Raw genomic sequence first — 24,915 nt, forward strand, 5'->3', positions numbered from 1 at the left:
GCTTTGCAGATTTTTGAGTACAGTGTTATGGGTCTCCGTTTGACAAGCACAGTTTAGTACCACTGTAATGTTTCTTTTAACACTTGCAATGCTTGATGCAGCTTTCTTGTTTCGGTCCTGTGTACTTTGTGCATCCTACAGCAACACTTCCTGCTATTGTCTGTGTCAGACACGAGTGACTACACAATCTGTCGCTCTCTTGTTTTCTCCCACATACACGTGCGCACACACACACACACACACACACACACATATAGATATACATAACCCCCCCAACATCCCCGGAGCTTCTGTTGCAGGGGCAGCACTGACAAAAATTTACAAAGGGGCTGATAGGGCAGAGCAACTGTGTCTTCTCTGAAAAAGAGAATTAGGGGGGGAGTGATTGAGTGAGAGAGTTAGAAAGAGAGGGAGAGAGAGAGAGAGAGAGAGAGAGAGAGAGAGAGAGAGCGCTCACATGAGAGGAAGTGCAGAAAAGTCAGAGGGAGCCCGTCGTGTCAAGCAGTTGACTGTGACTCCCTCTGTCAGTGCACAGCCGGGCTCCGGAGCTGCAGCACCACTCCCCTGTCAAAGCAGGATCTATCCTCTCCCTGAGCCTTCCAGCCTATCTGACCGCTGCCTCTGCCACTGACTGGACTGCTGAGGGACGTCTCACTGGATGTCAGCACCCAAAACTGGTAGGTGACATTATACATAATATATATCAGTCTGTGATAGAGTGTGTAACAGCTGTGTGAGTATTTTGTCTTATAATCTGAAGAGAGGATTTTAGCTTTCCTGGCAGGTTTGCAGATGTGGGCACAGTGTTGCCCAAACAGAAGATTCTTGGTGTTGCTTTGTTTCATCCTCACTGTTACCACAAGCAGATGGTCAGCTCAGTTTGGCTTCTGCCATAAGAAGCTTGGGTTTGTTCTGGATTCAGTGTATCAGCGACCCTATACATTCAAATTACTACAAAAGCTTCAAAATCATGTAGACGTAAAATGTGCAAGACAAACATTGTGGCGAGCCCAAAAAAAAAAGAAAAACTGTACTTCATTTTTTTGGTTTTATTTGTTTGGTTTTCTAAGTGTCGTTCCTCAGGACAGGGAAGGGGAGAAAATTGGAAACAGACCCACCCTGGAGAGCTAGTCTGTCCACCACCAAAAGTATTAGAGTGCAAAAGAATGAAGGAGACACACAACAACAGTCCCTCACTGCAACTCTGAGGGAGACGAGTACAGAGAGACAAAGATGAGAGCGAGAATGTGTTCAGAAAAAGGCTGGCTGACAGAGTGAAAGTTAATTAAACTGCTGTCACAACACTGGCTGTCCTCTGTGCCGAATAATAACTGTACTTTCAAGCAAGGACAGCAAAAATTGAAAAAATGTTGACATGCTTGAATAGTGAAATCGTGCTTGTGCAGGCATACATTTTTTTTTTGTTGCCCACAGACACATCTTTTTATAGAAATCTGGACCAGCCCTGTACATCACATCATCACTGCCACATGCTTAAAACATTCTTATTCAATTAGAAATGATTAGAACATGAGTAAGAAGTTAGAGTCTGCTGTATGGCAGGTTTAGCTATTCACCCCCTCCCTCCTTAATTTTGTGCACTGTACATAAATCTTGCTGCATAAGATGAAGTGCTGGCCTCAGCCTTTCTCGCCCAAAACACTAAACTTTCGCTCTATTTTTACTCTCCCGTGCTGCTCCATTTTTAGAGACTTGTCTACGTGGTTTGTTGGGCTATAAATCAGACTGTGACTCCTCTGTGTTCTCTTTGAAAATAATGGAGGTATAATGATGACATTCATGGATTATTTGGCCTTGGCCTTGCAGTAATGAACACAAATGACTGTTTTAGGGAGTTTATTACTGATAAGACTTTAGAGTGTAAGGAATATTGACTCGTGTTGGACAGATTCCACTCCGTCCAAACTTATATATACAGTTTTAATCAGGAATTCAACATTTTAGCATGATCGCTCGGATGTACTTTAGATTCCAATACTTCAAATCCAATAATTACTTTTATTATGTCTCCGAATCCACTGGCAAGTCTCACTTGAAATCTGAATATTGGTCTGTTAAACTGAGGCCTTTAAAGGAAAGCTTCACCCCTAAAATCATTATTTGTTTATCAGTCACTCACCCCAGGTTGCATTGAAATTGTAAAGAAAACTTTGTTTTTCTCTAAAGCCTCCACGATGAACGAAGAATCCAAAAAATGGAGAAAATTCTTGATGAATGGAAGTAAAGGGAGACCACGTTTGACAGCAGCAAAACTTTATGAAAACATATGTTTACAAACGCTCACACAGCTCGTGCAATATGATCTAAGTCTCATTTATCCAGTCGTATGCTCAATACCGAACACAGTTAGAACTGAAGAAGCCTCTTGGATGGGAGGCAGAACGTCTTCAGGGAACTCAAGTCCAATTGCCTACGATATAGCACTTATGATTACCATGACCTGTATGACTGAGAATCTTTACCGACATGTTTAAAACACTTATCCACATTCATTTCCATAGAACTCCGCTCGTGCATTCCATTGAGCAGGGTTCAGATGCATGAGCTTACCCAGGCAGGCTCCTTGTCTGTGCCTGTTTCTTTCAAAGTGTTTTAAATGGTAAGGTTTTGGAAGTACTTAGCATACAACTGCATAAATGAGACTTGGATAATACTACAGAAGTTGTGTTTAAGTTTGTAAATGGATGTCTTGATATATTTTTGCTGTTGTTAAACATGGACCCCCTTTATTTAAATTCACAAAGAATTTTCCCCTGTATATGGCAATGTTTTCTTCATGAATTCAGTGTAACACAGGGTGAGTAATTAATACAAAAATTATCATTTTGTAGCTAAAGTATCCCTTTAAAATTAGCATTATCAGCAAAGAGCGCCTTGCATCATACTGTATGGTTCATTGCAGAACAAGAACTGAAATGACTGGTCCAATGATCGATAGGTTGATTGACAGAAAATGAATGGACAATAATTTGGTAAGCGATTTATTGTAATGCATTTTAAGCAAGAAGGAAATGACTTTTTTAAGCAAAACTTTACTGGTTTCACCTTCTCAAATGAGTTCTGGGACAGTAAACTGGCCATCTTTGGATTCTGGACAATGAGTCGGACAAAACAAGACATTTAAAGACCATTAAGGGGACTTGTAGCAACTTTCAATGGCTAATTATTACTATTTGCTAACATTTAAAGTCCAAATGATTCATCAATTTATCAAGAAGACAAACACATTAACAACTGAAGCCATATTTAATTTCATCAGTGGAGAACAAAGAAAAGTCCTGTGCAAAGTGGGAAATCAGCCAAACTGTATAAATAACTTGAGGAACTTGGCGGTCTATATTTTGGTCATTGTGATAAATCATCAGACTCTGGGTTTGTTTGCTTTGTAAGGTCGAGGGGCAGCAGGTTAAGAGGCCACAGTCAACTGGAAGTGGCCCTCAGGGACGTAACTCTCTCTGGCTCAGGGTCACTGAATCTGACTACATCTGTGTGAGTGAGTCACAAGTGTCTAAATTAAGTTGAGTGGGTGTCGACTGAGGGCACAGCAGGACTGGTAACAATGTTGTGTGTTTCAGTTTCAGAGACGTGACATTTGTCTTGTGTACAGTATTTAGGCCTTCTCTAAAAGTTTTAATGTGTCTTAAAGAGGTCAATATATTTCTTCAAATTGAAAGTTACTATTTCAGAGGCTTCCTCTAAACATGTCAGACCAATCCAAGCTTAAATGCATCTTTGGTTTCAATTACCAACATGACTTGAATTTGCAATTGTTCCATTAAATCTTCCAAATTGCTGAACGACAGCACAGTAACTTGGCTCTATAGTAAAAGTGTGACGATCCAAAACAGATCACTTCTTAATTAAGTCCGCTCTGGTGTTAGGAGGGTTCTACATCACAGCAGAGGCTGCCAACTGAGGTCAAGTGAGTGCCGCACAGGGATGAAGAAGGAGCTCCAGATTAGAGGTTGATGTGCATGATACTAATGAGTGGCTGATAATAACATCTGAACAGGCAGCTGTTTGTGTTAAGATAACAAACAATAGATGCAGTCATTTATCTGAGTACCACCCCCTTGTGGAAAAGTCTTTTTACTGCATGAATTTGCTCTAATTTAGATGTAAGTGCCATGGAGAGGTTTAATTGTACAGAGCAAAACTGTCAGACAGATTGTGCAATGAAGGAAGCAGCTTAACTGGATAGTTTAAGAAATTACAGTACAGAGATGGAAACCCTTTCAGCAGGAAATATAAAGTTAATGATAAGTTATTGCCTTTTCCATGATCCCCTCTGTTTATAGTCTTATCCAAGCCATAAGGATTTTTTTAATTGTATTTTTTCCCTCATTATATTTGGACTTTTCTCTTTAAAGTTCCTAATTTGTCTGATAGTCTAATAAACAGCAGACATCACAAGAGTCTTTCAGAATGAGAACTGACTCCAGAGCGGCTGAAACCGCCGCCTCGTAGGTGTGTTCAGTTTGACATGTGTAGTACTTTAAAAGTCATGTCACAGACCTCTTCAAAGGGGTACACACTGTTCTGACCTGTTCCCACACGTGCACACGCAGGAGTGTGAAGGCGTCGTAAAGCAACACTTTCCAGCTTCACAGTCAGTTTCCAGAGAAACTAGGCGAGTGCTGAGTGCTATTTATCCCCTCTGTGGGTTGACTTTGCCTTGCTGTTGGGAATGGAAAGGCTTTAGAGGCTACCCACCGCGGCGAGCAGCCTCCAGCGCCTACTCGGTTCAAAGTCACCGCACAGCTGCTAGCTGGAGCTTAGCGTGGCCTACCTGAACACGTACAGTGGTGTTTATTACATGGAGTTCAAGTACTTCACAACCACTGTTTTACATACATAATGGAGCTTTTTTCCCTTTTATGTATACATCAAGGCGACAAATGTAGAGTCTTAGTTTAGTTGAAATTATTTCCTCTTTTCTGCATTCTACTGGTGATTTAAAGCTGTTTGGCTTTTTGGTCACTTTTGGGGCAGTGGAACAAAATGAAAACATAGCACTGCTTACAAAGCTGTTGTGGAAAACATATTTTCGTCTCAAACTGCTCCTGTGGGATTTGGCTCAGTAGAGGCTAAACGCTCCATTATGTTTACAGCCGTAGGCAGTAATTACAACAAAAGTAAATAAACTTTACAAATTGCCAGTATTATTATTACTGGTTCTAATAGTTCTGCGTGTGGTTTGTGCAAGTGGCGTTTGCCGTATGTCATTGCAGTATGTCATGTGTCATATAAATGCCATAAAAGGAAGTCATAGTTTAGTATGCAAAGAAAGATGCCAATAAAAATGTCATAGAATAACATATGTCATAGAAGAAGTCACAGTGTGTGCGCTACTTTTATTGTGTGGCCCTCAATGATATGTTGACTCCCTTGAAATGGAAATAAGTCATCAAAATTTTGAGAACCCCTGATGTTAGATTTCTGGTTTAAAATGCTCTAAAGTGGTCAGTTCAGTTTCTAAAAGTTCCTCCACTTCTGATTAGGTCACAGGGGTGTAGACTGAAAATGGTTCTCCTAATGGGTGATTACAGCCCTGTTAAAGCCATTTGTTAACTTTGTTTGCTGTAAGGTGCTGGGCAGGTAGCAAACAGTGGGTTTATCAGAGCTTGTTTGTGAAAAAACAGTGCTGAAGAGGAGTGAAACTGAATCAAAACAGTAAGGTCGCAGTAAAAACAATGGGAGATAGGGAGGGAGAGGAGCTGTACTGTATGGCTGTGCTGCACGGGTCTGTGTGCATGTCTCTGTAGCCATGTGTGTGTACACGCGTGTGTCTGTAAGGTAGGATGACCCCCTGCACAGTAAAAAACAATTTCTTGTTTGTGGACCCCAGCCTCCACCCAATACCAGGAAATCTGTTCGACTGATAACTCCACACATTCCACAGGTCACAATAATGCACTGTGGCATTTCCGTCAGTGACTCCTCCAACATCACACACGTTATCCACATCAAACTGTCAAAATCAGATAGAACAATTACACACGCAACTACAAAAGCCACCACTGGGTGTTTGTGTTGGTATGTGAGCGGGGCTGCGCGGTTCCCAAATGCATCCCTGTGTTGGCTTTTGTCTGATTGTGCATCTTAATTATTCGCGCACCAGCCTTTCCCATTCTCTAATCACTTTCTCACTCTCCCTATCTTTCTCCTGACTCCCTCCTTTTCTTTCACTCTTTTTGGCAATCTGCCCTGCAACTGCTGCTCCCTCCATCACCGTATTGCCTGACCGCATTCCTCTCATTCCTACTGGCTTCCTGTGACTGGAAGAGGAGTGAGCCCTACTGGCCACAAAACTCCACCTTGGAGTCCTACCCATGTATGCCATATGTGTCTTTTCTGCTCTTCACTGTTCTGGCCTTCAGGTTATAAAGCCCTCTCAGGGATTCTGCATAAAATCCTCTATGAGTGTCTGGTGACAAGACTTCAAAGATGGCTTTTCCACAGCATCTCACTCATGCTCTTATTGTACTGTGAGGTGCGGATGTTTTTACTGAGGCGTTTAGTGATCGTCCTTATGATCCAGTCAGGCCCACATGCCCACACACACTTCCAAACACTTGCACGCTACCCAGCAGTGATAGTGCCCTTATGACGGCAGAAACAGTGTGGAAATAGTGTGAGGAGGAGAGATAAGAATGGAAAGCTGTACTGACATCTGATGATGACGTGTTATCAGAAACAGAAATGTTGGTGCCAACTTCATCAGACCTTGTTATTAAAACTGATAGTGCCCACTTAGTAGCCTTATATTTAAGATATAGGTTTTTTTATTTAATGCCAAATAAACATCGTTTTTTCATAAATGCAAATATTTCTAAAAGACTGAAATGAAACTGATAATGATAATGAAACTTCCTTCATTTCAACAAGGCTTGTCAAATACAGACACTCGGTCAGAGCCCCTCGGCGTCAGATACAAACGCACTGAGGGACCCTTTGGCAGTATGAGCCCTAGTGGCAGAAATAAATATCCTTTATGTTTACTACGTCAATAATTTTTACAGCCTATGTATGAGACGCACCAGGTGATGTGTCACTTTATGCTTGCTACATTCATAATGTCTTGTCAAAATAAATGTCCATTATCACAGGAAATGTACAGTTTGTACTCCATAAATGCATACAGTGTCTTTTCAAAATAAACTTATAATATACGTTGGTTTGCTTCCTTAGGTTAAGAAAAAAACACCTGTAAAGTGAGCACATTTGTTACTAACACTACGCTGTTATTAAAATAACTCAAGTGACTTTTGGTTTTACACGGAACACAAACAGTTGTCTTCCGCATGGCGAATTTACCTTTCCTAGGATAGTGAATTCATTACCTGTGCTACTTTCACTCTGATCGGCTGGTACTTGTTGCCTTCATTGCTTGGGTTGTTTAGGTTTAGGTAAGAGGAGAAAGCTTAGTTAGGGTTAGGGTAAGAGTGTCAGGGTAAGCCAATCAGAGGCAAAGTAAAGCACTGTAGGGTGGGTCATGCCTTCGCTACCCTAGAAATTCACTCCTGGTTGACAGTCTGGAGTTTGTTTGACCCATTAACCTCCACCAGCACCCATCCACCCTATGAGGACAGTTGCTCGGTGCATCAAAAAAAAAAACTGTCAAAGGGTGCCTTGGTGCATAGGTATGTGATGTGATGCCGAGGGCCATTGAGTGTCAATGTCTGACGAGTTGAGAGTGAGACCGGGTTGCCATTTCATAATTAGTTGTAAGGCACTTGAAGTATTTGCATCCAAATGTGCATGTTGACGAATACATCCCTAACATTCAAGAGCTATATTTCTTGAATGACTTTTGAGCATGCATCAAAGTTGGTACTTTCTTTCGGACATCAGCTCCTACATGCATCATTCCAGACTGTGAATAATTGGAACATGCGCCATAATGTTAGAGCAGTGATTCAAAGACCAACCGCATGTTGACATTATTAACATGTGTTGATAATGGCTCATGAGAGCATTATAACCATGAATAGATGACTATTCAGATATTTACATTTTCAAACAGAAACTGTTTTAATTAGCTAATTTCATGGAAAATGTAGCTTAAGCAGCAACAGTTACTAAACACTCGTACGTCTGCAAATAGAAGGAGCTCTGTCTCAAGCATGTGCTGCTCAAAATGGAAGATCTGCTATGAAATTCAATTTGCTTGTACGTATCTCAAATGATTCAGGACACAGTCAACCCCGTGACTGGGGGAATGGACTGCCAAGTCCTGCCAAGAGCACAAGGAAAAGACATACTGTTGTTGAAATTAGACAGTTTTGTTGATAGCATTTGTTTTTAACTCAGGCCATAATTGCCCCCTTAGGTACACCATCTTACTGAACAACAGCAAAGCTATTGACTCCCTCATAGGACCAGGACAGACACTGGTCACATGAAATAAAAGACACTGGTCCCAGATAAGTTTATGGATCGAATGATGTTGACCTTTTTTTTTTGGCAGAGGGTGGATTTGGCCACAAGCAGGATGAGGAAACTGAGAGACAGTGAGAGTTCAGTTTAGGAGAGGACATGTGAGAATGGGCAGCACTGTCTAAATTAAGAGTAAATGTGTTGTGTGTGTGTGTGTGTGTGTGTGTGTGTGTGTGTGTGTGTGTGTGTGTGTGTGTGCCTGAATAGCATGTATGCATGTGTGCGCATCACAGATAGAACTTCATTGTCCACGAATGTGAGAATTTACCTTTGGCCTCATGAGGTGGTCAGAAGAATCATACTCTATCTGAGGCTTTCTATCAGTACTAATATGCATATGTATTTCAAATATGTTTGGTTCTGTGGTTTTCCAAACATTTTGATGGTCATATTTATATTTTCGGCCGGAATGTTTTTTTTACTGGGCTCACCACTTCCTTTAAAAAGATCCTGTCTGACACCAAAAAATGTCAAGACACACAAACGTATTGTAATGCATCGCTTAAAGATATGTTTGCTGTAAAATTTAGCCTAAAGTCTTAAACAATTCCACTGAAGTTAAACTCATCGACTGTCTGCACAGTTTAGTGCAGCAGGGTAGGAGGAAGGTGACCAGGATGGTCTCGAATAATTCAGGGTGGTCCTGAATTATGAGCAACTGAACAGTACCTTGTCCTGTTAGTCCCAAAAATTGGACCCGAGTTTTGATTCACGACTTTAACTTGTGTCAGCAGCGGTGTTTTATTCACAAAGTAACACGTGCATGCTCTTTTCCCCTTTTTCGAGTATAGATAAAGATAGCACAAGTTGCCGTCATGTGCACAGGGAAAAGTGTAGCTGCAGGCTGCCACGGCAAAGGAGTGATTTGACACACACATCGTGCAGACAGGCAGGCACCACACTGATAAAGTGAATAAAATAAAAAATTTTATGGAACGTAATAATTTATACACGGTTACATACAACACAGCCATTGTGTTTTGACACACATTTAAATATAGCTGTTAGTTGACGCTGAATGTTGTGCACTAGGGGTCACACCTACCATGGTCAAGGGACCACGCCAACCCCCACCTCCCCCATCCTCTGAGGGATGGGGGTTATACTGTGAGTGCTAATAACTCCTTTGTTTTTAATCTGCGTCTTTATCCCAATTGGTGTGCTCCTTACTATGGTGAAAATATTTAATCTCTTTGTTTTGTGCCTTCCTGTAGTAGTAGATCAATCAATGCCACATCATCAGCATATCTACAAAATAGATGAACAAAGGTCTGACAGATTTCAGGATTGTAGCAGCATTTGATAGTGATATTGTCTTGGTTGCATGGACTTGTGTGTCTGTGGCAGCTCATTCATACTGCACTTCACTCTACTTTCACATCCTCTGGTACCAGTGTTCCTGTTTTCTTTTGAAAATTTACTTAGACACTAAGTGCCTTTAATTAAGTAGGAAGCTACATATGATATAAAGTGCTGGTACCTGACTCCTAAGTATACTCAAGTAATGAACAATACTTGGGTGTTTCCATTTCAACAAACCTTATGTTTGTACTAAAATACATTTTATCTGCTGTCTGTAGTTATAGGCATTTTTCACTGAAGACCTGCAGTAGGAAAATTGCAGGTGCAATTAATAAAATATATAATTGCTGAATTCAAATTAGCTGCTTCAGTTTGAGGGTCTTGGTATTGTGTCATGCTGTCATAGCTGACCTGGACACTTACACATAAATGAAGCCATTGTTAATGTTATTGGTAACACCTGTAGTTTTCCTTCTATGACAAGACAAAAAGTGTGCTGTGAATAAGGCTTATAGTAGAGGAAAATGTAACCCATCAAAGCATCTAAAATCATTTTAGATATCAGGTTTTCATCCACTGAGATGTTGCTATAAATGCTGTAGTCGGTCTCAGCTTTATCTGGGCCAGCTACATTAAAATACTATCAAATATTAATGCACCCATAAGCCTCAGAATAAGTGCCTCTGCTTTTAATGAGTACATATATATATATATATTTTTTTTAACTTTTACTGTATTTTGCATGTAGTATTTTTCCATTGTGTATTGTATTGACTGCCAAAGGGTTTGAGCACTGCTTCCAAAACTAATTATGGGAGATTATGGAAGTTTTTGTGTTCATCTTTGAATGGCATAGCGATATATTCTTGGATAGGCCTGTCACTGTTTCCACTTTTATCCCAGATGTAAATCAAGAGCACAGCAGGCAAAAGCCACACACACACACACACACACACTCAGTCCTGCATTGCCAACAGTGGACTCTCATTCTACAACGATCAAGTGTGGACCTCTGTTTCTGGTCATTCTGAAAAAACTAAAGTAGTAAAGAAAATTTGCCATCCACTGGTGTTAAACTTCAGCGGTGGAAGAAGTGCTCCGATTTTTTACGTAAAGTTTTACTATGCAGGATTGTCAGTTACTGTTTGCAAACGTGCTCGCCAGCGTAAGTGAGAGTAAAAGCCAACCCCAGACTAAGTCTTCTTTGGCGTTTCACCTCACTATATTTGCGTTTTACTGAGCCGTGTTGCTTAGATGCCTGCTGCCTACAGTCTGGCACCGGGTCGCAAATATAAAGGAAAATAATAAAATACAGACAGAGGGCAGAGTCTCTGCCAAAAAATACACCGCCACACACTTACTAGTGGGTCATATGAGATGATTGCAATGGATTACTTATGAGTCAGCATATTGTTTTTTGGGGGAAAATCCTGCATAGTATACCTTTAAATATACCAGCAACATGGTGCAGAAAATTCTATGTTACAAGTAAAAGTCCTACATTAAAGGTCCAGTGTGTAAGACTTAAGGGAATTTAATGAAAGCTGGCGGTAAAGATTACAGATTGCAACCAGCTTTAACTTCTCTATGATAGAATAAAAATATGTAAAGTTAGACCCTTTGGGGCAAGATACCCCCCTTAAATGGGGGGCAAAAATCCCCAGAGGCACCCTACCTCAAAAAATTACTTTGTTATGTGACTTTATATAGTTCATATCTATGTATAGTAGTTGTATAGTCAGTGGCATAAGGTAGTTACAATGGGCCCCAGTGCACGCTCTTATGAGGAGCCCGATTACGCCCTAGTTACAAGTTATGAAGCACACACACACACACGCACACACACAGTTTTAGGAGTACCTATATTTTAGCAACAGTGTGTCTTACTGCCACTTTTACATTACATCCACTTGCAGATACTTGATATTGGACACATTAACATACATATTACACAGCAATCATCATTACATATCTGTATAAGACAAATCTGAAAAAAAAAAAAAGAAATTATTAGTTTAACTTGATAGTTTTTTTTATTGGTAAATTATAGTTTTTTAAATAGTTTATGTAGAATAAGATTATAATTTGTTATAGATTGACACTGATTTACAAAACCAGAAAACCCTGATGGAGATGGGTTTGCCTTATTTAGGGCATGTATGGCAAATAGCACCATTTTTGTTTTAATGTGAGTTCTTCTTTAAAGATGGGAGTATTTCCAAGTGGCAGTCAGGCCCCTCCACCCCATGGGCCCCAGTGCAACCGCACTGCCTGCACTGTCTATATTTACGCCCGTGAGTATATTATTGTAGTTTTAACAACATGCTAGCGTTACTAGCCATTAGCTAGCTAACTGGCGATCATTAGCATTGCTAGCTAGCTAGAATTAGCAAACATTTTTAGCAAGCTTGCTAGAGGAAGACATCCTGAAATAAAAACAATTAGCCTTAAGGAAAGACTAGGCTTCAAGGAAAACCATTATTAGGTCAGGGTTGGGATTTTAGTTTGGTTTGTTTCATTGAAAAGCTTATTTTGAGAACAACGGTGTCTTTCCCCAGGCATGAGGCATCTTGCCCCATAGCAAGATGCCCCAATGCCCCTTTTAAAGTTTCCCCCATCTTTCCCTAAGATTGAACATAAATTTTTAATGCATTAATGTGTACATCATTAATGTGCTGCAGTTGGTAAAGGTGGGGCTTATTCTTCACTATATGTGCTGTCCAAAGAGAGACAGAGAGAGCATCCTTACCCAGCTGAGTTCAGCAGATGGAGCCCTCACACCAGCACACACACACACACACACACACACACACACAGGCGCAGATGAAAGTGAGACTCCCTCCAGGTTTTAACAGCAGTTTCACCACCGACACTCAGAGGAGACAGACAAGTGGAGAGCAGCTTTCGGTGACGGTGGAGAGCATTTCTCTTACATAACCACTGTTAACATTTTGACGTGCGGGACTTCGCTTTATATATGTGTGTTTGTGTGTGTGTGTGTGTGTGTGTACAGCTCTGACAGAGGCGCGTGCTGACGGTTGGAACCAACGTCTTTGAGTATAACTACACCAGTCAGCTTACTGACACAGTAACGACCAGTTCAGTCAAGACTGTCAAGACTCGACATGACAAGGACAGATACTTGGGTGAAGTTTTCATTCGTCTTTTCCTTTTTCTGACTCGATGTTGCTGCCTTAAAACCGGCTGTCAGACCTTCCGCTGTCGCAGGAAGGTGGAAATGCGTCGCCTTTGAACTTCATCTCCAAACGGTAGGCGATGTTTGTTTGCTAAGGTGCACCGTGAATTAACGTTGAGCTAGCAAACGCACATGAAACTTTTTTAAGAAGCTATAACTTTATTAAAAATTGTAGTCGACTGCCACTTTGCTGCTTTATTGTGTACAAGAATGTCAGCAAAGACATTTGAACTTACATAGTGTCGTTTAGGTTATGTTGCGTGGTAAAAATATGTGCTAAATATGAGCTGCCTGCCATTAACACTATTAACCTAAACCTGTTTTATCCTTCTTGTGCCTTTAGTTGCATCCAAACACAAGCAGCTGTAAAAGCTCACCTGGCAGAGATTTTTTAATTTTCATTTATTACCTAGATGTTTTTTTTTTTGAAGAAATACAATATAAAACAATAAAACAAATGCCAATAGTAATATCTAAAATCAGTGTTCATGTCTTGAGGTCATGGCCCAGAGTTACACACCGCAGTCTGAATTAGTAAGTACCCAATTACCTGCCAGAGCTAATTGACCATGTAACTCAAGATGCCCTGGTAATTATCCTAACCTGACAGGCAACATGACTATTTCAAGGTGATAAATAGGGCAAAGAATTGTGTAATTATGGTATTAAGGCCTCATTGTGAGTGCCAGTGTAGAATTTCCTATTGGATGTATTTCTGCCCATAACGTCATTGAAAAGTTTGACTCACTCACTACTAGGCAACAAATGTTTGGTTGTTTGATGGACCATGGGGTGGGAAGCTGAGTTGTGGGAGTGTGTGTGCTGTATTATGACAGAAGTCGTAAAAATTGTTAGATTCCACCCAAGCCCCTTCAGTCCCCAGAAAATGAAAACACACATATGCGCACACACACATAGTGCATCCAAGCATGGAATAATGTTCTCATGTGTCCAGGTTCCCTCTCTGGACGGGATGAGGTCATAGCCTTAGTGCTGTTGCAGGGATACAGTTACATTAGTTTCATGTGGGCCATGCCAAAGGAATCGACACCACCTACACTCCTCTGCCCCTTTTATGTTGCTTTAGATCTCCCTCATTTTTTTCCTCTCATCATCTCAGATAACCAGCAGTGATCATCATTGCTGCTTTGAATGAGTAAATGTCTACCTGTCTGTATGCATGGGTTCCTCTGCAGTGTGCAAATGTTGTTTCCAGGCGTGCGTGTGTGTCTGTGGTGTGTGTGTGTGTTTACGAAGTGTATCCCTGAATAAAGAGTCTGATCATAATAAGCAGCCCTTTATGCGACACGATTGGTGTCATCTTACTCAAACTGTTGGTCACAAAGGCCCTTTTGCTCTACAAGTTGTGATAGCCTATGGGTTTGGCTTTGTCACAGTCATAAATGCTGAATAGGCTCTATTTGGCTGGAGGTTCAAGTGAAACTTTGCCACCATCACTTTAGAGAAAAGGCTAAATATTCCCGCTTGACACTGGAGATGTGAAAAAGTCTGCTTGTCTCTCTGTCTGTGGGTCTTTTCAGCATTCTTGTACTCCAAGACATTTTTATGTCGATGAACAGTAATTTGCCCTTGTGCCTCTAACGTTGGCATCAGCAGAGAGTCACACTAGTTGTAAAGCAGTGCTTGCAGTGCATATAATTCTCAATAGACAGTTGCACTGGGATGTGGTTGCATGCAGTCAGCGTTGTTTTTGCCTTGCTGTTGAGATATGAAGCTGGGTTTCACTTTGCATTGTGGGTACCCTCTAATACAAATTCACAATTATTTAAAAACATAAGATGATCATGTCTATTTCGAGCCTTCTCTATAACATTCAAACACTGTGTGGTTTCACACATACTGTAGAGAAACAACTGGAGAGGTGTGCTAGTTGTTTCATTTGCTTTTTTGAAATTCTGTAAGTGGCTAAAAAAAGTAATTGGTGAGATGTTGGTGAGAGGGAACATGGGCTGCACACTTATTGTCATCATTGATTTGATCGACCAAGCTTCTGTCCTAAAATGTCTTATTTTGTAAAATGAACACTCAAAAATGCTTAAAGAATTATCCAAATGAAATCAGTTAACAAAATAGTTGCCAATTCATATTTTGTGCATTGGCTGATTGATTAAACGACTAATAGTTTCAGCTCTAGATGGGATACACATTCACAATGTATTTAATGTCTTTAGCATAGTAAATTGAGGTCATTAAAGTTCAGCAGATTTATTTTTACTTTGCATGCTGCGTGGATGACTAAGACAACCAGTAAAGGGCCTTCCACCACTTGTGGATTAATCACTTTTTTCCAGTGTATTTGATGAGTGATTCAGCCCTAGCTGAGTAAACACTGATAGAAAAAATTTATTGACCCCAGATAGACCTTTGTATTTATAATAAGAAACACAACAAAGACAAAGTCATATTTAGTGATCAGGCCCTTATTCATCCATATCCATCATATCCATTTTGGGTATACCTTTGTTCTGCAGGCTAGTTGTGAAAGTGAATATCAACCTTTTCCCAGGACAGATAACCTTTAAAAGTCCGCAGTGTTTTCCCAGTGTGAGCCACAGCAGTGCGCTGACAATAGAGACAGTGTTCTGGACCAGCCAGAGCCCCAGATCACATTTCCTGTTCCTGATTTAAGATCAACTCAGCTGACTACTGATACAAGCTGCTCCTCAAAAACACAGCAACAAGACCATCACTATACTTGTGTATCATGCAAGTGTGTGTGTGTGTGTGTGTGAGAGAGAGAGAGAGAGAGAGAGAGAGAGAGAGAGGGCAAAAGATGGAGAGTATCAGGGAAATCAACTAAGTTCAAACAAAGACAGTAACTTTATCAAAACCAGCCGTAAAAGCAGGCTTGTACCAGACAACGGTAACCTTATTCCTACTGACCGCAGGGGTGTATTTAAAACAAAGAAGCCCTTCAGTGTACACAGCCTTCTAACCTGATGTGCAATAACAGATTGTGATACATAGTATGCTGCAGACACATGGACGACTCATAGTAGGAAGCGGGCATGAGAACCTGTTCTCTCAGTCAAATCACCCTTCTGCCAGGCGTTGGGTTTTTACCTGTTAAAAACAACAAATATAAGTGTGGGTGGGTGTGTAAAGATCACATTCAGTCAGGTAACATCTGGTCTTGGCAGGATCATAGAGGAGGGGTGGATGCTTGTAGGTGGAGATGAGATGCACGGACCACTGACCTGAATCAGTCACTGTTTCTTTTGAAGCACATAAAGGAAGTCAGCTGGTGTTCCTGTCAGGTCAAATGGTGGCTCGTGTCTTAATTTGCATAACTAGGGGCAATGTTAAGGTGATAATTTGTGTGCGGTATGTCTGAATGAGGGTGTTTGTATTAGCGCTAACGTACTGTATCGCCACTCTCTCTTATGAACCATGAGCACCTGCTAGCTCATGAAAGTATCAGTGTCCATTCATTTAGCAGTAACACATATATTGTGTGTTCTCAGGCAAGACAGTTTCAGTCTCATGCCAACCTTATGACAGCTCCCTGGGCCAAATTTAGCTGTGTTTTTCCCCTCTGAAAAAGATGACCCTTTGGAATCCACAGGAGAAAAAATGAAACCATTTCAACAATTGTCTGTCTGTTTTGGCTGTGAGAAATCAAGCTGGAGAATCACACTAAAGAGCATGCTAGCTTGTGACACTCTCATATACACACACAACTCCACAGTGAGCTGGCGACCCCACATCTTTTTCCCGTGCCGCCTCAGGGACACAATGTCAAGAGAAGGCTTATAACGGTCTGACCTCTGAACTTTTGGTTGAAGAGAGTGGCAGGGACATTACAAAAATGTACTGATTGCTCTGAGAGGAAGAAAGAAAAGACTAGACAATGAAGGAATCTCATATTTGCCTGTGCTATTATCCTGTTGACAGTCAAGTGTAGGAATGTATTGCTTATGTCATGGCATAATAAGTTGTTACTTCATAAGCCTCAGGAAGAAAAGGAAATGAGATATATGCTGTATGCTTTACGGAGTTTATTGCAATGGTAAAATGTCCAAACATCTCATAATGACATACAGACAACACATGTTTGGCATGACAAAGATTCCTCATGTTTTGTCTGAAAAATGTATAGAATGATTTTGATCAGGCTGTTCTCATGCAATGTTTGTATGTACACAGAAGAATAATACCACTCCAGAATTCATAAATAGAACATATAATCATGAGCCAGTAATCAGTGTATAAACCACGTAATCAGTCCCATGATTGGTGCGCTGATAGGAGTGAGAAAGTAGCATGAAGACAGAAAGTCTGTGTAAGGCGATAGGTTGGGGTGGTGGATGGGTCACAAAACACAGGACTTTCCCCTGGTAGACCGATGTTCGAGATTGTGTCAAACCAAGTGAACTCTGAGTTATTTTAAGATACACTGTGATTGTATTTCTTTTGTTAATCTTATATGTGACTTTACTTGCCTAAACTTAGATTAGGTAACTTTACGATGGCAAACCATATTTCTTTCCCTAAACCAACATAACTTACGTAACTTTACGTTAAGATGATGACAACATTCATGGGGTGCTGATTTGTTAAATATCATATGAACAATTGCGTATTTAGGATATGTTGAGTTGACTAATTTATCAACTATTTTAATAATTGAATAATTGTTCGAGTAGTTTTTCAAGTAAAAATTCTAAACATTGTCAGTGTCTTACATGTCAGGATTTCCTTTTTTTCTCTTAATTTTGTGTCATAGTTAATTGAATACCTTTGTGTTTTGGGCTGTCAGACATACCGAGCAAGCAATTTAAAGTTATCATCTTGGGAACCAGGAAGTTGTGGTTGACATTTTCTGACATATTAAAGCAAAGTAGTTTCAAGAATTACTTTACACATTAATGAATAATGAAAAAAAAAAAAAAATCACGAGTGGCCTACACATATTTTATTTGTATCAAGGCAGGATACAATATTTTACAATTATCAATTAAATTTAGCTATCAGAAATAACTAATAATAGTAAACTTCCCTTGTAAATTACATATAAATTGTACATTGTTAACTCATTTTCTGTCCACACCCATTAGCAGTACAGCTGATGCACACGAGGCTGAAGTTATTGACAGCCCCTTGCACACACACCATACACATACAAGAGCAAGTGCAGGCAATTGAGAATGCTATTAATACACTAATAAGCACACACACTTGCCACACACTCGTAAAAACAAGTGGTGTGATGCTATTAATATGTCAAGAAACAGCAACACAACTCAGTGTCCTAACACACATGTGCACTTGCATGATTATGCACAATAACACAAGTGTGTACTGACAGGTGACACCAAAAATAAACCAGCATGGTCACACATACTGAAAGTTACACAAAGGACCTCAGTGTTCTTTCAAAAGAAACAAATGGGCACTATTAATACACTGGCACCAATGCGCGCCAGCACTGATGCGCCGATACACATGTACATGCACGCTCAACTGTCGCACAAGCAGATCCTACTTATGCAAACACAAAGACCTGCTGTGTACACTCTGAAGAAACAACTGCAAGCTATTAATATCTTGGCCCGTATAGGATGGACACACTCACGCACACACACATATGGATGCACACAAACGAAGATTGATACTCCAGCTGCTTGGAAGCAGAGGGACAGAATGTCCCCAACAGCTGTGGATTCCTCTAAACGTAAGGACGGGGGAGGGACGGAGAAGGGGACAAAGAGATAGGTGGTGGGCTGAGGGATCTGGTGAAGGTGGCCGGCATGGTGGAGTAGCTGTCATAATAACGCTTTTTTGTGTCTGTGTGTGAGTGGGTCTGTTAATACAGAGCTCAGTGTCCGCCTCATTGTTGTAAACATGATGAATTTACACTCAGCACAAGCTGGCATGCTCGGTATCTCCCTAAAAACAATATTAATAGCATCTGTTTATGGTTGACATGACATTTTGTCTGTGAACTCCTGCTCTTTCTGCTTTGCTGCTCATCTAACCAGGCATAAACCTCAAGCCTGCTGCCAGTGTTTATGTATACAAATAGTAGCTAGCACTTAACCTGATGTGTGACTTCCAGACATAACTCCATCCAATACCACTGCTGAGTTCACTCCAACAATAAACAAAGCACATTTTAGGGCCACAGCGTGGATATAAATACTGCTGAAGGACATCTGCAGAAATGAGCCAACGAAGCCATTCAACCAAAATAGCAGCTTCTGCTTGCCTAAATGAACCAAGAGGATGTTATGGTGCAGACTAACTTTAGAAACAGGAAGTCACTGTTTCTGTGTGAATGTGTGTGTGTGTGTGTGTGTGTGTGTGTGTGTGTGTGTGTGTGTGCACGCGCGTGCAACAGTAAAGCTCATGCATGTATGCAGGTGTGCGCATGTATGTGTGTGTCAGTGCTTCAGTGTGTTGTTGCTGCTGCAGAAGGCGCAAAGAAAGAGGATGATGGTTGTGAAACGAATATGCTATTACAGAAACCAGAAGTTTGTCTCCTGCCTATTTTTAGCAGCACAACGCTCAAATGAGAGAGACAGAAGCACGCACACAGATCTTATCTTGCAGCAGTTCTCCTTATTTTTAAATTGCACCAGATTTTATCATATAAATAGCATTTATTTTCAGCTTTAAAATATGTATCTCACATTCTTAGAGCACAGTTGATAAATAGCAGACCATGGCTAAAAAATACCTGTATCATTGTACTGCTTTTTTATAATGTGCTGTTGAAACAAGCATGTACTGTGAATGCCCTCTTGTACAGTAGTGAACTCTTGGTAAGATGACAGGCAGTAATCAGCAACTTTTTAACTCTTTCAGGGTCAGGGTGGAAGAAATCTTGACCAAGCTGGTTTTGTGTCCAGTCATATGAGTCACGTTGTAAGTCACAGGTTCAGTGTCAGCAAAAAAATTCAGCATTTGTGTCACATTGTCTCGAGTGAATAGAATTAAGATGCGTCTGGTTTTTGCAGGCTGGTTTTCACAGTATGTTCGGAGTAAAAATACAACGCAGGTGTTTCTTTTCTGTTTAGATGAGACTGACTTCCTGATCATTTCCTTTCTCTCAGGGGAGCTGACTTGTTTGGCAATCGTGTGTGTATTTGTGTGAGAGAGTGTATGCAGATTATTTCAGTCCCCAACACCGCTAACACCGCAGTCCTGCTGCTCCAGTGATTGTCTGATTTACTTTGAAAACACACACACATTCTTCTGGTAATACATACTGTTTTGCTGCAATGGGTATTTCCTGCTGCATGTTAAGCTTTTTTTTCATTACAGTAAGAAAAAGAAAAAGCATCTGAAACTTAGAAGAGCAGGCCCTGTCAACTTCAACAATGACATATGTTATGCAGACATGAACCAGCTGCAGGACAGGTTGAGATATTTCAGAGATAAAGAATTGTCTGACATTCATACCTTTGTTACCTGGCAAGGTAAGATTCCAGTGACGCAAGAAGCGTGGTAATTGCAGGCAGTGTTTCTCTGTCTCTATGACGAGCTGTACAAATAATTATGCAACAAAATGTTAGCTTTTACACAAACTATATTTTTGTTTTTCTCTGTTACACGCACACATGGTTTTCAGCTAAAACAAACAGAGTTATTATTATGAACTCTGTATTTGGTTATCAAGCAGAACAACAGAACTAAAACCGCTTGGCTCAAACTGTACGATATTATCTTGTACTGTAAATACTTCTGGTCTTATTAACTCCCCGCCTGTTTTTTCATGTTCTACTGTGTGTGAGTCTCACTTGACCTGCAGTAATAAGAGCGTGGGAGTGTTTTCTTCTTAAGAGGAATTCTGTCAACCCGAAACGCCTTCACAGACATGATTGCTTCTCTCCTTGAGTCAGTCCTGCTGTTGGGAATGAGGGCCAAATAGCTCCCTGGGTCCATACGACTCACTGTGTGGCTCCTGCAGGAGGGACGTTCAGTGGGACTCATGTGTAACCTGCGTAGAGGATTGTTTTGAGCTGCACTGCTCTAAGTTAAATCAGATGATGTTGTTTCTGTAACTTATGGAAGTGCCAATGCACCATTTTATGCTGGAGCTACTGAGTAGATAGAAGACCAAGCCTTCAAAACGCTGTGTTTACTTGACTTATCTGCATCTGCTATTTGTGCATTTTTTTGTTTGTAGTATGAGTTGGTTTGATAATGTAATCTTCTATTTGTTAACTCCTGGATAAATCCCAAAATAAGTGAATAATTGCAATGCAAATATGTTTTGCTAAGATACTGTGATGCGAGAGGCAGTGTTGTCATTGCAGAGTTTTTACTGTTACAGTGCTGTCCGCAGCTGGTAACATAATTCAGCAAGGTATGCCAGTAAAGAAACGTTCACTTACAGGAATTATGTGAGTAATGTTGAGTAATATTTTGGGTTGCAGTCATTCAGGCATACGGGTTCAGTAAATTTCCATGTCCTTCCCTCCCCTCCCACTGTCCCTCTACCCCAGAGGGAGCAAGGTGTCTCGTTCCATACTGTATCTGTCTAAGCTTTTGTATCGGTACCGAAACATTCCTCACCATGTTTATTGGTTTCAGGTGTCAGTCGCGTTGACACGTGAAAGCACTATCAAGTTATCTGTGAGCTTGCATATGTTTTTGTTTTGTTGTTATGGTGCATCACAATACTTAAGGCTGATGTTTCCTCACTACCAGTCACCGTTGACCTTTCTGTCTGCTTTGTGTCTTATTAGTCACACCATCAGGCCCATGTTGTGCCATGCATGCTACAGTTAAATCCTCATGGTGAAAAGTAAGGTTGTTCTAACATATTTACAGTGGCTTTAGGATTGCATAAATGGATCAAAACATTTTCTCACTCCCCTGCACCTATAAAAAGACATCTGTCTTTCGTTAGGACACCGAAGCCTGGTTCAATTGTCTCACCCTTGCTAAATTTAGCTTTTTATTTCTTTCATTTTAGTAAAACCTGGAAGGGAGATGACAGATTGATGTACCTGACCTAAATGCCTTGGCTACACAGTGTTTAAAATCCAACTCCCCACCCTATTTCCTTCATTTTTTCTTTCTTTTGTGCCCCCTCCAACCCCAACACACACAAACAACCCCTCTCTGTTGCTTTCCTGAATGCACTGTTGGACAATGGCCAGTTCACTTGAGGCAGGAAGACTTGAATGAAATGAAATATGACTGGTGAATGTGCAGAGTTCAAGCACAAGTACACATCTGGGTATACATTTATGCCAAATAAACTGAGTGCACTCCTAATCATGTTTATGTATAGCACAAGTAGTGAATGGCACTCAGATTTTTCTTGGACTTTTTCTGTTATTATCTGGTGTATTAAACATGCTTCCCTTTGTGTTATCACATAAGATAAGATGTTCGTACTACTTTTCATACTCGTAGTCTGGGGTGATATGATCAGCATGCAGGAAATTGTTTTATAAGAAAAGAAACGGATACATCAAGACTAGGGCTGCCACTAATGATTATTTTCATTGTCGACTAATCTGTCGATTATTTCTTCGATTAGTCGACTAATCATTTCATCGAAAAATGTGTTAAAATGTTGAAAAATGTTGGCCTGTCTCGCCCAAACCCCAAAATTACGTCATCTAATGTCTTGTTTCATACTCACGCCAAAGGGTTTTAGTTCACTGTCACGGGAGAGTGTGTAAAGCTGCCAATATCTGAACGTAAGAAGCTGCAGTAAGAGTATTTGGGGTACTTTTATAGTACTTTTCTATGAAAAATGACTCAAACCGATTAGTCGACTACTAAAATAGTCACCGATTATTTTAATAGTCAATTAGTCATCGATTAGTCGACTAATCGTGGCAGCCCTAATCAAGAGACAAATAATCCACGCCCCACAATGACAGCCATAAACACAGCGATACCCTTCAACAAACTGATGTGTTCTTTTCTCCCTCTCTCTTTCCTTCTGTAGTGGATGTGATCATCAGCAATCAATCTTCATTATCCATACATGGGGAGCAGCCCATGGACCTCAGTGTGACCCAGAGGTTGTTACATCCAGGCCTAGATTCGGCCATGCTGACCCCCCATCCTCCCTTCTTCCCGGGACCCCTCGCCTCTCAGCACTGCCCCCAGTTTTTCCAGCAGCACCTGCAGGTAAAGATAAACATGTATGTCAGAGGACAACACTCTTGAGCCAGTATACATGTGCCTTGCAGTAATATGCCTGTATACTTTATATGATTGAGTATGCCCATGAAAGTTTGACCTACCCTTGCCTTGCCATGACTGGCAAAATTAGCACATCAGCATTTTATTTAGATGAGGGTGAGATGCACAGAGTGAAAAGGCAGATGGACCTCCCGCCACATCAACCACAAGAACAAGCCAGCTGCTCTTGCCTCACGTCTTCACACAGATTAACGAATGCTCAGCAGAAATGAGTAAGAAGCAGATCAGGTTACTGTAAACAAACCACCTTCTCAGCATTAGATTCTGATCGATGCTGATCATGGATCAGCTGGTCAGTGCTGCACCTTTTAGTGCTACTGTGTATTTCTTTACTTTAACCTGAAGCAAATCTAGAGGCAATATTCAGTTATGTTGGGATATTTTTGTCAGGAAATGGCAGTCGCAATGTCTCTTTTTGTGCAAATTTTGCATGCTCAGTCCAAGGAGACTTAACTGGTCAGTGTTAACATGTCTTTGTTGTTTTTCTCCTCCTGAACAGAGAGAGATGGAGCAGGACAAAAGAGAAGAGCTACAGCACCTGATACAAAAGGGTAAACACGAGCAGAGTGAGTGTCACATGTATTTCTCCTCACTGCTTTTCGTAGGTTCTCTGAAAGACCACTTGGCTGTTAACATGCTCTTCATGTGAGTCATAGCACACTGTATGTTTCAATGAAAAAGTAGGGGATTTCCAGCAGTGCCGTGATGTATTCTCAGATTCCAAGGAAATTTGTACTCATATCAAACCAAAGTCAAACAAACGCACTGCTTTCAGGAAACAGTCAGTGCTGTTTTTAGTTTTACCATGTAGAGGAAATGAAGAGAGCTCAGAGGAGAGTGGATCCTAAATAAAGGCTCTACTTCATACTTCTTCTTAATACTATGTAAATACACAGTACTTAAAAACACTACTCACATTTCTCTATCACAGCCATGTTGTCATTACTTTGTGACAATAGATAGGTATAGATCTACCTATTGTATGGCTGTACATGATCCAAATCACTGTCTTTTTCCTGATGAAGTGTCTTTATTGATTGCCAGGTGCTGTAGCCAGTCCTCTGGTAAGACAGAAACTTCGGGAACACATAATTATGAAGAGCCAGCCCCCCCATGACAGGGTCACTCCCAACCACAGCAGTCCTTCACCAGGATACAGGTGAGAGAGAAAACAGAAATCAGACTGTGCAAGCTGCAAACACAGCTTAGAAAAAAGTATAAAATAATGAAATATGACCGTGACATTTTACTGTTGTAAGGAAAGCTTCTTCCTTTTCTGATTATTTTGGTTATCTAGGCTCCCTGTTCCTGACATGTCCCCAAAGTCTCAGCCTCCAGCCTGTGACCAGCGTAAAGACCTCCCCCTACGAAGGACAGGTGAGAGACCTCTGGTTGTTGGTGTCTTTGATGAGGGATTCCACCCTGAGGTTAAAGTTGTGAAGGTCACTGGTGATTTTCCATCTCAGGTCTGCTCTGTTGCGGTGCGTGTAATTTGAGTTCGACTCAAAAGTCATCTGACTGCATAGCTCAGTGGGATATTTTGTTCAGCTCGATACTTTTCAGTGTCTCAGCAAACTGTCATTACGTTACACATTCTGGACTAGAGAATGAGAAAGTGAGGGTGAGAATGGACGCGCACAGGAGTGTCCTTTCCAGGGAGACAAAGGAAATTCATTAAGCACCGGGCCTGCAGGGCCAGAGAGAGACTGAACAGTCATAAAAAAACAACAACAGCGAGACACAAAGACCAAAGCAGTTACATA

General features: G+C 40.8%; 1 protein-coding gene across 4 annotated transcripts in view; it reads left to right on the forward strand.

The window, feature by feature from the left end:
* Positions 1 to 476: 476 nt before the first annotated feature.
* LOC117256721 (histone deacetylase 7-like) overlaps positions 477 to 24,915 on the forward strand; it is a 49,469-nt gene continuing 25,030 nt past the window's right edge. Inside the window, exons 1-5 of one of the 4 annotated variants that reach the window (XM_078167174.1) lie at positions 477 to 677; positions 22,893 to 23,077; positions 23,652 to 23,718; positions 24,197 to 24,311; positions 24,450 to 24,529. In XM_078167174.1, the coding sequence (XP_078023300.1) occupies positions 659 to 677; positions 22,893 to 23,077; positions 23,652 to 23,718; positions 24,197 to 24,311; positions 24,450 to 24,529 (466 nt within the window). In that variant the 5' untranslated portion in view covers positions 477 to 658. Of the gene's footprint in view, positions 678 to 12,609; positions 13,032 to 22,892; positions 23,078 to 23,651; positions 23,719 to 24,196; positions 24,312 to 24,449; positions 24,530 to 24,915 lie in introns of those variants that run through there. The other 3 variants (XM_078167176.1, XM_033626324.2, XM_033626327.2) reach the window with 3 other exon arrangements.

Source organism: Epinephelus lanceolatus, chromosome 1 (genome assembly GCF_041903045.1).
Source record: "Epinephelus lanceolatus isolate andai-2023 chromosome 1, ASM4190304v1, whole genome shotgun sequence".
NCBI classification, from domain to species: domain Eukaryota; kingdom Metazoa; phylum Chordata; class Actinopteri; order Perciformes; family Serranidae; genus Epinephelus; species Epinephelus lanceolatus.